Source organism: Punica granatum, chromosome 1, assembly GCF_007655135.1.
Source record: "Punica granatum isolate Tunisia-2019 chromosome 1, ASM765513v2, whole genome shotgun sequence".
Lineage (NCBI taxonomy): Eukaryota > Viridiplantae > Streptophyta > Magnoliopsida > Myrtales > Lythraceae > Punica > Punica granatum.
Window position 1 is genome coordinate 1,807,900 of NC_045127.1, and position 14,660 is coordinate 1,822,559.

The 14,660-nt window shown below is 38.7% G+C and overlaps 3 protein-coding genes across 3 annotated transcripts; 1 reads left to right on the plus strand and 2 right to left on the minus strand.

The window, feature by feature from the left end:
• The first annotated feature begins 3 nt into the window (after window positions 1–3).
• LOC116200110 (protein DETOXIFICATION 44, chloroplastic) lies at window positions 4–4,432 on the plus strand. Its single transcript, XM_031530823.1, has 13 exons — window positions 4–539; window positions 629–750; window positions 995–1,153; window positions 1,271–1,413; window positions 1,693–1,828; window positions 1,929–2,025; window positions 2,146–2,246; window positions 2,536–2,699; window positions 2,928–2,999; window positions 3,083–3,199; window positions 3,427–3,522; window positions 3,601–3,722; window positions 3,899–4,432. Exons 1-13 carry the CDS (start codon window positions 259–261, stop codon window positions 3,975–3,977), a joined length of 1,689 nt encoding a protein of 562 aa, XP_031386683.1. The 5' UTR covers window positions 4–258; the 3' UTR covers window positions 3,978–4,432.
• On the minus strand, window positions 4,360–6,325 carry LOC116200126. The gene is made up of 3 exons (XM_031530845.1): window positions 5,362–6,325; window positions 5,149–5,221; window positions 4,360–4,699 (listed from the first exon to the last, which is right to left on the minus strand). Exons 1-2 carry the CDS (start codon window positions 6,232–6,234, stop codon window positions 5,159–5,161), a joined length of 936 nt encoding a protein of 311 aa, XP_031386705.1. The 5' UTR covers window positions 6,235–6,325; the 3' UTR covers window positions 4,360–4,699; window positions 5,149–5,158.
• A 1,602-nt stretch (window positions 6,326–7,927) lies between these two features.
• On the minus strand, window positions 7,928–9,914 carry LOC116193074 (macrophage migration inhibitory factor homolog). Its single transcript, XM_031521827.1, has 2 exons — window positions 9,566–9,914; window positions 7,928–8,359 (listed from the first exon to the last, which is right to left on the minus strand). The coding sequence occupies exons 1-2, from the start codon at window positions 9,674–9,676 to the stop codon at window positions 8,132–8,134; spliced, it is 339 nt and encodes a 112-aa protein (XP_031377687.1). The 5' UTR covers window positions 9,677–9,914; the 3' UTR covers window positions 7,928–8,131.
• Window positions 9,915–14,660: the final 4,746 nt, after the last annotated feature.

A 14,660-nucleotide genomic window follows, 5' to 3' on the forward strand; every position in this document is an offset into this window, starting at 1 on the left:
CTAGAGATCAATGCGATCGATGCTTTCCCAGGCTAACACGAGGCCCCGTGGGCCTGGGAAGCTGGACCACGTACGACTGACTCATAATCCTCCACGAATTGAATGAATACAGCCGAAGCAGCTGAAGAAAGCTTTGCCACAGAGATATTTTCATGGAATCCAACCAAACGCAACCGTTAATTTTCAGGGTTACACTGCATAATTCCATACTGGCATTTTCATGGTTCCCGGGCTTCCCGTGTCAAGTCGGAGCTCGGAATGTCTTCTCCAATGGCGATTGGCCTCTCTCCGCGTTGTTCCTCCTCTACCTATCTCAGTACTCATCCATCCGTCAGCAAGCCTGTGCAGAGGACTTCCTATAGACTCTACTGCTCGATTCCTTCAAAAACAGCGCCAAATCCGTCTCCCCTGAAGCGAGCTACAGCTTCCCTCTCGTCGCCACCAGAGCCGAAACCTGCAGCTTCCACTGAGCAGAATGAGAGACCCGACCCCAGCAAGTCGTCCGGATCCTCTGTGCTCGACCTCGTTCCCCTTTTGAGGTAGTGAAATTGCTCCGAAGTCAGAGCTAGTTGATTCATTCGTTGAGGTTGTTATTGAGCAGGCATTTTGATTGGATTCGTGTTCTCAGAGAGGGATTTATGCTTAACGAGCTCGGTTTGGAGATATTGTCCATTGCATTGCCTGCAGCGCTAGCTTTGGCAGCTGACCCTGTCGCGTCCTTGGTGGACACCGCCTTTGTTGGTCATATTGGTATATCTTTCTCTCCTTCATCCTTTGAAGTTTAAGTGTTCTTAGGCATCGAGTTTGAGCATATGCCGTGTCATCTTCATCTCAAAGACTGTTTCGTGAATCATGCTTAACATTGATTGCCATTATCTTGCTGTTAGCATAATTAGTGGCTAGTTCTTTTTCGAGCGACTGCTTCCATTGGTGTACTGCAAGTTTTTGTCATGTATTTTTGGAACATGTTACTGAAGTAGTTTTGCATATTCAGGGTCTGTTGAGTTGGCAGCTGTCGGGGTGTCAGCTTCCATATTCAATCTCGTATCCAAACTGTTCAATGTTCCCTTGCTTAACATCACAACATCATTTGTTGCTGAAGAGCAGGCCTTGTTGGTCAAGGACAGTGATGATTCTAGTCAGCCTAGCAATGGTGATTATGCCAGCTACATGTCATATGTTTTCTGGATTCAATCTAAAAAATTTATTCTTCTTTGCTGCGTACTGATACGACTTTCACTTTGATGTTCTTTTCTGAATCAATTCTAAGGTCTTGTCATTGAGCACCAAACAAAGAAGTTCCTCCCCTCAGTATCAACTTCTTTGGGGCTCGCCGCCTGCCTCGGGATTGCAGAAACTGTTGCACTCTCAGCTGGGTCAGGATTCTTGATGAATTTGATGGGTATAAATGTTGTATGTCTGGCTTTACTAAGTTTGATCCTAGTATTAACAGCTGTACTTCTTTGTATTTGATTCTGTCCATGGATTAACTCCTTTGAATTGTTTTCTTGTCAATGTTATATGCTGTTGATTATTTTTTCTTGGAAAGCTAGTCTAGATGCAAGTCAAGGCTCAAAAGACTATTTAATTCTGAGGCATTTCAGAAATTGGGTTTACCCTTATTGTACTTCTCTTTACCAGCCAAATATCTTGTCTGGACCCTCTTATTGAGGCTTCCCATTTGTACTGTAGGATTCACCAATGCGAATACCAGCTGAACAGTTTTTGACTTTGAGAGCCTTTGGTGCTCCAGCAATTGTAATTGCGCTTGCTGCACAAGGCACATTTCGTGGATTTAAGGACACAAAGACACCTTTTTATGCTATAGGTATAAAGTCCATCATATTGTAGCTATAGTTATTTAACTTTTGAATGTAAATGAACTTGCTCTTAAATTAACTGACTATATTTTTTTTTTCAATTGTCAGGTGTTGGCAACTTATTAAATGCTGTACTTGATCCAATTTTGATCTTTCTGTTCAGTCTTGGCATTGGCGGGGCTGCAATTGCTACTGTGATTTCTGAGTAGGTCATTAATGTGGTAAATAGATTGTGAAATTATATATGTCCATCATAGCAATATATTCGCCATCGTTTTTTTATCATAGTTGAAGGCATTGAAGTTCACATCTATGTTGTTGCTAGGTATTTAATAGCATTAATCCTTCTGTGGAAAATGAATGATGAAGTGTTGTTAATCTCTCCAAATGTTGATGGTGGAATAGTGGTCCGATATCTAAAATCTGGTAAATCTCTTATCGTCTGTTTTCCTCATTATGTTCCTCCCACATGTATCACTCAAAAAAGGGAAAAAAAAAAAAAAAGTTGCCTCCGCATAGAAAGGCATTACAGTGAGTTTAGGTAGACTCTCTGATTAGGAAGGCTGAGGTTTCCAGCGTTAGTGCTCACTGCTCAGCCTTTCAAATTCAGGAAAATTTTATTAGTAGTAAAAGCTGATTGGTTATAATTAATTTTGTGCAATTCATAGGCAACTAAAGTTGATGGTTTCTTCTGTGAATGTTAATGGTTCTTCAGGTGGTCTTCTTATTGGGAGAACCTTGGCAGTTATCGGCACTATGACTTTAGCAACATCCTTGGCTGCACGAGAGGGCCCTATACCTATGGCTGGTTATCAAATTTGCACTCAAGTTTGGTTAGCTGTATCCCTGCTTACTGATGCTTTAGCAATTGCTGGTCAGGTACCAAGTTTTCACTTTGGTCTCATTTTCTTGTCATGAGTTCTCTGTACTTCATTAAAGCACATGTATGTTTATTGAGATACAGATGTCCTCTCCCCCTCAGTCCTGTAAATAGATATATATATATATATATATCGATAAAATTAGTTCCATTTTATGGATATTTATCTTTTGCTGGGATAATCTTATTTTCTTCTGTAATCTTGCGACCTTCTCTTGCTCTTTCAGGCTCTTCTTGCCCGTGGCTATTCCCAAGGAAACTACAAGCAAGCACGCGAAGTGGTATACATGGTCCTACAGGTCACTTTTCCATTCCATTCCTAGCTATCTCAAGTCAAGTAATTTTATTTCCACCTCATTCTTTTGAATGATTTCTTGAGCAGATAGGCGTAGCAACTGGAGTTTCTTTGGCTGCTATTCTTTTTCTTGGATTTGGAGCCTTTTCGCGGTTATTCACTGGAGAGTCAGAAGTTCTGGAAATTGCCTGGTCTGGTATTCTGGTAAGACACGACTGACTAATTTCGAAGAACACCCTCTATTGTGTCCTTGATGATTGAGTGTAACTGTTCAGATTGAAGGACGGAGCTATGCTAGTGAAAGAATATGACAATTTCCGGTTTAAGTCTAGTTTAATTTGTCTTTTTGGCTCCTCTCATCTATAAGATGGGAAAAGATATGTCTACACCTACTTCTGTGACAAATATTTGACATAAATTAATTTTTGCAGTTTGTTGCTGGATCTCAACCAGTAAATGCCGTGGCATTTGTCATTGATGGGCTTTACTACGGGGTTTCTGATTTTGGTTATGCTGCGTACTCCATGGTGATGCTTCTTCAGATCAGTTATCATTTTATTGTTCCTGAATCCCAACTTCCTAATTTGATCTTTTGCACTAAATAGGTGCTTGTGGGACTAGTTTCCTCTGCATTCCTAGTCGTGGCAGCTCCTAGGTTCGGACTTGCTGGAGTTTGGACCGGGTTGTTTCTCTTGATGATGCTCCGTGTAGCAGCCGGCATCTGGAGGTAACTTTCTGTTTTGTGCGGGCAAATCTTAGAGAATCTACTTTTAAAAGAGAGAATGAGAAAGATCTTGTGAAAATATGATGAGATTTCTGATTCTGATTATAGTCCCACTTCCGTTATAGAAGTCCTATGATGTTAGCTGCTATCTCTTCTCTGAGAGAATACTCTTTTTCCAGATTAGGGACGCAGGGCGGACCATGGAAAATGATTTGGTCCAACTCAGAAGATGATAATATGGGAGGTCAAGTACGGTGAGGGCAATCTTCCCATGCCATATACAAAAAGACCAATGAACACAATTTTTAAAAGGGATAGACCAGCGAGCCTTTCCAGAATCTTGTCAGGATGATCTAAAATGAGAGAGATCATAATATTCTATGATGTTTGCTGGATTTACCAGTGAGGGTGAGCCAGTGAGGGGCCTCCGATTATCATTCTGACAATAGCCATGGAGTTCAATGGTGATTGTCCAGAATGAAGAGCAGAGGTATCCTGTCTTTCAGCACATAATGTCCATGGGAAACATCTGCGGTCATGGCTCATTCCCATGACTTCGTATGTGCTAGATTCCCCAGTCGCATTAGAGATGTATATAACCATTGCCAAGGTAAAATCTGTTCGGTATGGGAGGAAATTGTATTCAAATGTGTAGTTCTTTAGAACTGCACATTGGACAAAACAACAGTGCTTCAATAGAGATGAATTATGTACATTCTCTTCCAATCTATTGCCACTACAATACCAAATTGAGTATCTCAATACAAGTGAACAAAAGCCTTCTCATTTGCTCTCGAACTGAACTGGCAGAATAGACGGTTCCATAATCCATCTCATTTCATCAATTAGATTATCAAACCCCACATTGATTATTGGGCGTTCTGATTGCACATTCAGCATCGCAGTGAAGGTGATCTCTTTTGCCTCCCATCCTTGATGGTATACCGAAGGTCCAAGTGGGTAATTGATATTCACTATACCTGTAAGTAGAACGAGTAAATATTACATGGTGTTCTTCAGTGCTTTCAGAATCTGCCATTTCGTTCATCGGGCAGAGATTCTATCAGCAGACATCACCACGAAACAGAAGATAGACAAGCATAATCATACTGCTCAGCATCTAATATTGAGAGACGATATAGCACCGACTAGGATGGTCACAATTCTAATTGTCTGACATCATTAGACTTGAAAATTGACACAAAAACTAGTCTTCTCTCATTGGAATGCCGCATCTTCAACCAGTAAAGAAATTTGCTTTCGGAATTCACATCATTGAAACAACAATCATATCCTAAGTGGATCCAGATGCGACTGAAGGTCCATGCACCGTCAGTAAGCATAACTAAGTTCTATGAAGCATCCACGAACAACCTTTTACGATCACAACCAGTTCGATGGACTCAGATGGCAAGAGCAAAAATATTACCACTGATGTGCTAAGCATCAGCTGCCCTCTTGATCCCAGCAATGTCGGCCCTTATCTTGGAATTGTGATTTTCCTGCAAAGAGCAAGATAATATAAACCCACGAGATCTCGCAACGCAGCACGTAAAACCGACATGATCACATTAAACAGAAGTTACAGAACTACTGATCAGAACTCAAAGTTCATTTTCAAGCTGAACTAGAAGAAGCTGACCAGCTCAAGAACCCTAGCGGAGCTCTTCTCCACTAGCCTGGCCAAGCTGCTAATCTTTGTCAGCATTTTCTCGTACATTTCCTCCAATCCCGCCGTGTAAGCAGTGGCCTCTGGTCCCATCAGCCGTCGCAGACTCCCGATCTCGAAACCCTCGACCATCAAGTCCAGCTCCTTCTTGTCCTTAGTGGCCTGCATCATCACACTCAATCTCTCCTCCTCTATATCCTCTTGCATCATCGAAGATCCCCTCAGCTCGCAAGCCAGCAGCGGGAATGGCGAATTAGGGCTGAAGTTGCCATAATGCCCTCGGAATCCAGGCCCGATGTTGACCACGCTCACCGATTTCGGCTCGAAAGTTTCCGTGGCTGGAGAGAAGTGGTAGGCCCTGTACTCGTGCGTGTGGATGGTGGCGGTCTCCGGCGTCGCCGGAGGTGTGGAGAAGAGGAGGAAGACGCGGGGAGAGAAGCGACTGGAGGTGGAGCTGACGACGGGAAAGGAAAGCTTGGGGTCAGCGGAGAGAGACGCCGAGACGGCGAAGTCGCGCATAGACGGCTGGAGCCGAGACTTGCGGCGGCCAGAGAACCAGCCGATGAGATGGGTGCCGCGGGGAATGTGGTGGCCCGAGCTTACTCGGGCCAGCGTGTCGAAGGAGGAGTGCGGGGCGCCTGAACAGATGAAGCTGGTGATGGTGGCCACTAGAGTGGAGGCTGCAGGATCGGCGGAGGAGTCGTCCGAGAGGGTGGAAGGGGTAACTAGGGAAAAGTGACCGAAAAGGAGGCCATCCGCGTCGGCCAGAGAGGAGGAGACCCGTTGGATCAGGGAAGCCAGCGTGGGGCCCGATATTGCTATCTTCTGGAGAGGAAGGTCGTCCATGGCGGCAGGGTAGAGACAGAGAGGGAAGAGGGCACAGCAGTATTCCGGGGATCTAATCTCAGTCACCGGAGAGACTTCTGGTATGAATGCTCTGAGCTACCACCTTTTTTTTTTTTTGCTCTTGTTCTATTTATTTTTACATAATTACATTTTGCCCCTTGTAGTTCGAGGGAATTCGAAATGCATCCTGCAGTTTGAATTGTCTCAAAATTTTTCTTTGTTATGTGTATGTCGGTATGTGAATCTCGGTCCATATAGTGACAAATAAAAATCCCAGTTGGTAAACTTACGTTTGGTTTTTGAGTTAGATAAATGATTCAACTCAACCTGATTTTGTGCAAGATTGGTTCGACGATGTACACACAGCTCATGAACCCTTAGCTCGTGAGCCCTGGATCAAGCCACCTGAACCCTAAAATCTAAAAAATAAAAACAACAAAAAATAAAAACACATTGTTCATCTTCTTCAAATGAAGAAGGTGAATTGTATATGGTGGTTGGATTCACTGAGCCACTCGAGGCTCACGAGACCCAAGAGTAGGCTTGCGCTAGGCTCGAGAACTCAAAACGAGGGGCCACGAGCCCCGAATCGACGAACTCAGGCTCGGGAGGCCTAGGTTCGTAGGGAAGGAGGCAGAGACCGCACATAGGTTATGGACTCTCTACAAACCCATGCCTCCAGAGCTTGGGTTCGTCGATTTAGGGGCTCACAGCCCCGAGCTGGGTTCTCGAGCCCAACATGAGCCCACCCGTGGGGTCTCACGAGTCTTGGGTAGCTCAGGTGCCATGAAGAGAGTCTATATTGTTCATCTTCTTCAAACAAGTAAGATGAATAATGTTTTTTTATTTAATATATTATTTGAATATACATGAAAACACCATTTGAGTTTAAAAAAAGATATATCAATTTAGTCCTCTTTAACTTAACGAACGTTAGATGGAAAGACCTCACCATCTATTAGAGATCCAATTAATGTAGTGATAATTTAACTGATATAATCTCTTTCAGTAGAGGATGTTATTAATGTAATTGATGTACATGAACCTATTTGATGCAAAATGGAAAAGTAAGGGGACCAAATTGCCTATTTATTTTTTTTATATTGTTGAATTTGAAAAAGAATATAATCGAATTAGGTAGAGTTAGATTATTATTCAAAAAACAAACATAGCCTTAAGAACCGCGTATGAAAGCCTAAAGACCCAACTTCGAGGCCCAATAGTCCTTTTTTTTTTTTTTAATGAGCGAGGCCCTATGGATATTATTCGGTCTAACATTCATCAATATGTAAGGAGGCTTGGAAAGGTAGTTTTAAATTATAATATACACTTTTAACTGCTCTTCCAAAATACTCTTCTAATTTGAGTGTCTGAGGGGACTCTCGAGCACCAATACAAGAGCCCTTTTTTGCAGGTCTTGAGCCGCGGCCGACTCGGAGATTTTTCCGGTATCACCTCGCACTAGTGAAATTGTCTCGTGTTACTTGGAACAACTCACCAAGTTACACTACCTAAACTCAAATAAGTGGACTTCTAATATTCGTTTCACCTAAGTATATATCTATATATAGGATTGATGTCCATTGACATCATTAAAAGATTTCGTACGTATCGGTTAAATAACAATTTAGCACACAAATTTAGCTAGCGTCTAATTAGCCGGCCCGATAAATCTATGGCATGAGAAATAGAATTTGCCTTTAAGAGGAGGCTCATGGACCTCGTTCTACTTTATATTGTTTACCGATAAAGGCAATATAAATATTTTTATTCCTTCCCATCTCATGGGAGATCAACTATTGGAGAATACAATACAAAGGTGCCCGGCTGGGTGTTTTAATTAAGCGAGCTCAAATCAAATTAACCAAACACCATGGGTCGATCTTTGATCAAATCATCACAATTTAGAATAGCTGTGGTGCGCTGTTGTGTCATAGACTTTGAGAAAAAATCGAGCCGGAGGAATGGACAACTTGTCTTGACAGATCGCACCAAGAGTGGAAATGAGCTGCTTCTTCACTTCTCGGGTTATGCCTCCCATGGAGATTATCTCTGCATAAACCGCGGGGTCTTTGTTGCCTCCAAATGATATGGCCAACGAACCTTTCAATATGACCATTACAAACTGCAGCAAAACATGTGCACGCCTTTGTCAAGAAATGGGCTCAATGGGCCCTTATTGGGCCTGAAGTTGAAACATAACATTGGATGGACGAGGTACGTCGTAATAACTAATGAATGATATTATTATTATGTTTTTCAACAAATGAAAGCTTTACTTCGGTTGTGTATAATCTATATCAATAGATGGAAAGGTATAACGAGGCCGAGATCTAAGGAGTCAATTAATCAGAAACATCGTAATGAGTCAGTAGATACGGCTTTAGCGGTGCATTCGGACGCTCTCAATACATTCATTTATTTCTAAATGGAATTGAGAAACTCAAAGCGTACGTGCAACTAAGTAATGTTTAAGTGTTTAATTGATCAATCTCTTACTAAAATGGAAGCTTTACAATATGTCAAAACTCTTTGCTAATGGACAGGACAAAACCCATCATCTTATTGGACCATTGAGTAAATATTAATGCCGCGTTCTTCTACAACGATACACGAAAAATAGGTTTGCATCCAAATCTTCACGGTACATATATATTTGCTTCTAGGATGTTTCTCGAGCTTCACTCTATTCGTTCACTCATGCCAAATTAGAGAGCTTTTAGATGACACCATTACTCGATTGTTGATTAATTATTCCTGCCAGATCTAACCTATCATGAATTTATGGCCGGAAAAATAAAGAACAGAGTTTCGTTCGTGTAGTTTTTTCTTAGCCAATTTGCATGAGGTGTATTTTAGTACAGAAAACCTTAAGTCATTATCATCAATATGCAACACCAATGACAGATATTGGAGATAAAGATGACACAAATGGAAAGAGCCCTTGCCTCTCACGTCTTTCACCACAATTCTCGTTTCCTTAAAAGAGAGGGGGACCCCATGGAATGTCCATACATGCTTGTCATGAGATTCCGATGAGTATATATGCGTATGCATATAAGTATACCAATTATATCCAGAAACAAATGATTTTTTCTATTCTTAACCGCAAACATGTTCATCGTGTAATCGAAGTCGACTCAAGCACATTATTCTTGACTAGACAAAGAACAAGGCAATGAAGGCAGTGTCATGATTTCGTTTTAAGACTTTGGGAACTTTATTTGGTCTACAAGCGGATGTTCTAATTTAAACGAAGTACATACATGCTCATATATCTGCAACAACAGAATGCGAGGCGAGAGAGAAAAGAGAGGGAGCATATACGCACCTTTTCGGGCTTGCCGATGATGGACGAGACTGCTTTGGTGGCTTCAACGAAGATGGGTTCGGTGTCGACTCCATCGAGGCACACATTAGTGGAGATATAAAGGCAAGGCATTTTCTGATATCTCCTTTCTCTGGTCCCTTTAATTCGATGATCTTCTTCTTCCTCTGTACGTATATGTATGTGAGCTTTGCTCCTTGCAGATTGTGGCCCTTGATTCTTTCTTCTGGGGTTTATATATATATATGAAGAAGGGCTAAGCTTGACTGTGAAATGGGCAGACAAGTTCAATTCCAACGGAAAGGGGGGCTTGGTTTTTCTTGGGGTAGAAGAAGATGGATATATAATGTATTCCAAGCTTTGCTTGCCCTTTTATATGTGGTGGAAGAAGAAGGCCGTCCCATGGTGGAAGAGACAGAGTGGGGTCCCCATTATCATCATGATTAATTGCTACGCGCTAACGCACTCTCCCCGTTTTTGTATGTACATGTATGTGTGTACGCATGACATCATACGCTTTCTCCAAGAATGGTTCATTGGTTAAAGATGTACACAGTAGGCATCAAGTCGGGGCGCGACTCAAATTTTCCAGTTACAAAAGAAGTCAGGAGTCTCTCTAAATATAAGGACAATGACTCTGAGAAATTGAGAGTAAGAAAATTAAGCATAAAATTTTTTTTTTTCAAGCTACAAGGGAGAGTTGTATATCTAATATAATAAAATAGAATTTAATAACCAATACAAGGATATGATAGTCCTATTCCTATTGAATATCGAATTTGAAACCTCTCAATTATCAAATGAGGGCGTGCGCCCTACGCTACTCCCTCCTTGATAGCATAAAACTTTTTAATTAATGTTAAGGTTTCACTACTTCACAAAACAAACACTGATCTTTCCTTCCGCGGATAGCAAATCTATATATATATAACCTCAAGGTTTACATTTAATGAGGTGTTTCATCAACATAAGATGAGATCTCATGGCTAAATTATAGTTAGCCCACTTTCATGTGCCCCATCTATATCTATATCTATATCTATATACATGAAAACAAAATCTCCCAGAGATGAGGCAATCTTTTTCTTTTCCTTCCCCCCTTTTTTCTCAAGGTGAGGAGGCAATCTATCTTGATGAGTAAGAGATGAGGCAATATATATGTATATATCCAAAGATGAAGAGAACAATAATAATATATACTTATAGGATTAAGATTTGAATGGAGTGGCGTGGCGTGGCCGGGCCAACACATTTTCAACTATCGAAGGGGTCAAGCGAGATGAAATATTCATGCCCACTTTCCACGCATTTTGATCATACTCTGGGACCTCTGTTAGGGTTAAAAGTTTTATCCGATTAAACATAAATAAATAAAAAAAGAAAAAAGAAAGCGATAATCTTAATATCACTTTAGGTTGATTACCATTTCTTCTTAATCTAGTTTAGATCCTTTCTTGTAAGTTGTAATTAATATCGTAACGAGAGAGCACCAAAAAAATAGAAATTGCAGCTAAGTTAAAATATTACTACAAGAAAAGTGGTCGGGTGTACTTTTCGACTTTTACTTTGAAGGTACAGAAAAAATAGAAATTGCAGCTAAGTTAAATATTACTACAAGAAAAGGCGCCGTGATCCTTGGGCTTTCTAGTAGGATCGCGGTTTTTCGACTCGTTCCCAAGTGACATCAGGACGCTTTTGCTCGGGGATTGTATTTTGTTCTCGTTAATTAGTTTTTCCTTGTACTTTATGCAGGCGTTTAGCCTCCTTCATTCACCAAAAAAATAAAAAAAATAATAAAAAAGTTTTAAACCGTCCCTTGGCGAAAGGATAATATTAATAATAGAAATAATCTTATGTCCAAGGTCTCCTTAAAAGGGAGAATTTGCAGAGACCAATCAGAACATACCGCGTCATAATGTATCGAAAGGCTTTCAGTGAATTATATTGTTAAATAAACATAACTTATTATTTTTAAATGTAATAAGACACTTTTTAAATAATAAAAAACTTAATTTTTAATAAGATAACACATTCTTTTATAAGAAAATTATTTATTAAGAATTTAACAAGACTCTCCCTTGATATTATTATCCTTTTAACTCGAAAGCCTGAGGAAACTAAAAAAGAAGGGAAGGAACCTCGTCGGTTTGCCTCTGCCAACAACATCTGACGGTCAACTCTGTCACTGGTGCGTTCATCGGACGGCAGAGAAAATACATATATATTCCCACAGAGAAAACCTCGCAAGTTGCATATTGATTACTTGGATTAGTCGGTCGACTTTCTCGGAGGACATGTGACTTCGAAGAGACCACGCCACCAAAATTAGGCGCACTCACACGCATTGTGATGATGTGAATCATTCAAGTTGTGGGGCCTCGTTAATATGTCCCTATTGATCATTATCATTGCGGTCGAAATCATGAAACTATGTGAGAATCACGTTCATAGTATCGAGTCGGATCCAGTAAAACATATATATATATAAAAAATATATATATATATATATATATAGAGTCTCGGGTCATCTCGTAATTTATATGTACACAATATCACGTGGAGGGCAACCAAATGCATTATGTAGTTTATATTACATATATATAGATATGTATAGAGAGAGATATTTGTGTATATATGTTGAAAATTATTGATCTTCGCTCGCATCACGTAGAGGTAAAACTTTTTTGCTCTCCCCATCTGATATCTTGTACGCATGGCCATTGTTATCGCTCACATGCTTCTTCTCATAATAAGAGAGGCTCGTGATATAATAAGGAATTGGAAAAGTTACAAAAATATGAATTGGGTCAACGGTTCGAAAATAATTTTTGTTAAGTAAAGTTTTCGAGTTTGATTCTTATGAATGCTTTAAAAATCTATAATTCAAAGAGTTTTACGTCTTAATGAATCGATTTGTTTCAAATTGAATTATTCGTGATCTATTGTGCTCTCTAATATACTAGGCACACTAAAATAATAATAATAATAATAATTTTTTAAAAAATTTCAAACAATTGATGATGAACGGTATTATATTATACTACAACATGAAACGACATTATATGTCTCTATAGGTCATTTATTTGCCTCTATGACTTTTAGAGACAAATAAATTAATTGACTTTGTTGGTGTTGTTTCTATATACCTTTAGTGACAAATTTGAAATAATTTTTTTATTTGTTTCTAATTAGTTCAATTAGAAAAAAAATGATTTGCCTCTAAAATAAGTAAAAATATCTCATAAAATTGTCTCTATATACTTTTTAGAAGCAAATATAGTTGTCTCAATATGTTTTTTTATTTCTATATATAAAGCTCTACAAAAAAATAAATATTTTTTACGGAGCCAAGTGGTGGGTTCCCAATTCAAACAAACCAACTCAATCAAACAAAATAATTAATTCTATAACAAAGAGAATCGAACCCTCAACCTCCAATTTAGTATAACATCGCCTTACCCGATGCACCATTGTTCCTTACTTATCTAAATTAGTGACTTTTATTATTTATTATACTTTAATGATAATATTTATATTCTAAATAAATTATTGATATTTTGTATTTATAAGTTTTATTTAAGTAACCTACAAAATAATAATATCTATTCCAATACAATATTTTGTGAGAGTTTATCTTTTTAAAGAAATTTTTTTGATAGACTTATGTTTGAAATTATATTGGATAATTTTGGATATAATTTTTGTAAATAATTTGTTTGTTGAGCGGAAATGCTAGAAATTCTTGTGGTCGCCGAATTTTTCTTGGATAAATGGTCATTGAATTTAAGTAGAGAATGAGAAGAGAGATATGGTGAGGAGCAGAAAGAACCGAGAAGAAAATGTAAAGTATGATAACAGAAAATACTTGCTTTGAAGAAAAGATCAAATAAAATATTGAAATGAAAAAGTGAAAAAGTGAAAAATTGAAAAATTGAAAAATTGAAATGAATAAAGTAAAATTACCGAATTACATGATTCTTTATTCTTAACTTGCGAAATTTTTACATTCGAAAAATAAAAGTTCAAATTCAATTTAACAAGTATTTATTAGTCTCTATACGTTGATACATTTTAAAAGCATATAAATTTGTCTCTTTTGCTCAAACCTAAGTCAATGATTTGTTTAATTAATTATATTAGAGATAAATAATATATAGAGAAATAATTTTATTTATCTCTGAAAATAAAGATTTAGAGAGAAATAACTCGTTATACATAAACATATATCTTATTTTGTTTTTTAAACTATAAATTTAGAAATAAAACAATTAATAAATGACTGTAATTTTTATTTCTATACTTCATTTGTGCTGCATGTATAGATCCCATCCCATTGCCGACACGCTTTTCAAGTGACGCCCGGACCCCGGAGGGAAGTGATGATCTGTACGGTCACTTCAAAAGCCAGCATCAGCAACGGGTCTAATGATAATGCGCCCTGACTGTTGCATGAGGGCGCTAATGACTAATACCCACTACCCACACTTATTCGAGCTCTCCAATCTATATATAACTTTTTTCGGGCGGCAACCATCTTATTTTGAAGTTCAATTGGACTCAAACTAATTCAGTCGAGCCGAATCCATTTATTATAAGGTAAAGCTCTCTTAAAATATATATTTTATATTCACAATGCTCAAACTCAATACCTTGCTTAAGAAGAATAAGTGTCAAATCGCTTGAATCAATTCTCATCAGTAATCTATGTATAAATTTTGCTTTCTATATTTTTTTCAATTCAGATTATACATACATATATGTGTACGTGTGTATGCACCCAATTCACATGAGATTCACAGGAGATGTATAATATATTGCAGCAGTGTGTTGTACTTGATAATCACCAATCGACAAGGTTTATAAAATAGATATTGATCGGATCCAATTCCGTCAACACTGTTAAAGACCTCGACGCTTGGAGCAGTAATCTCGCGCCTAATATTGCCATGGCCCACCGATGAGAATTCGAAATTTTCCTTTCCTTTGTCATTTACTTGCCATCCCAATTATCGGAGTACTAATACACTGTGCATGTGGACTTGAAATTGTCGAGGGTTATTTATTTATTTATTTTGATAATAAAGAGATGCATGAATCC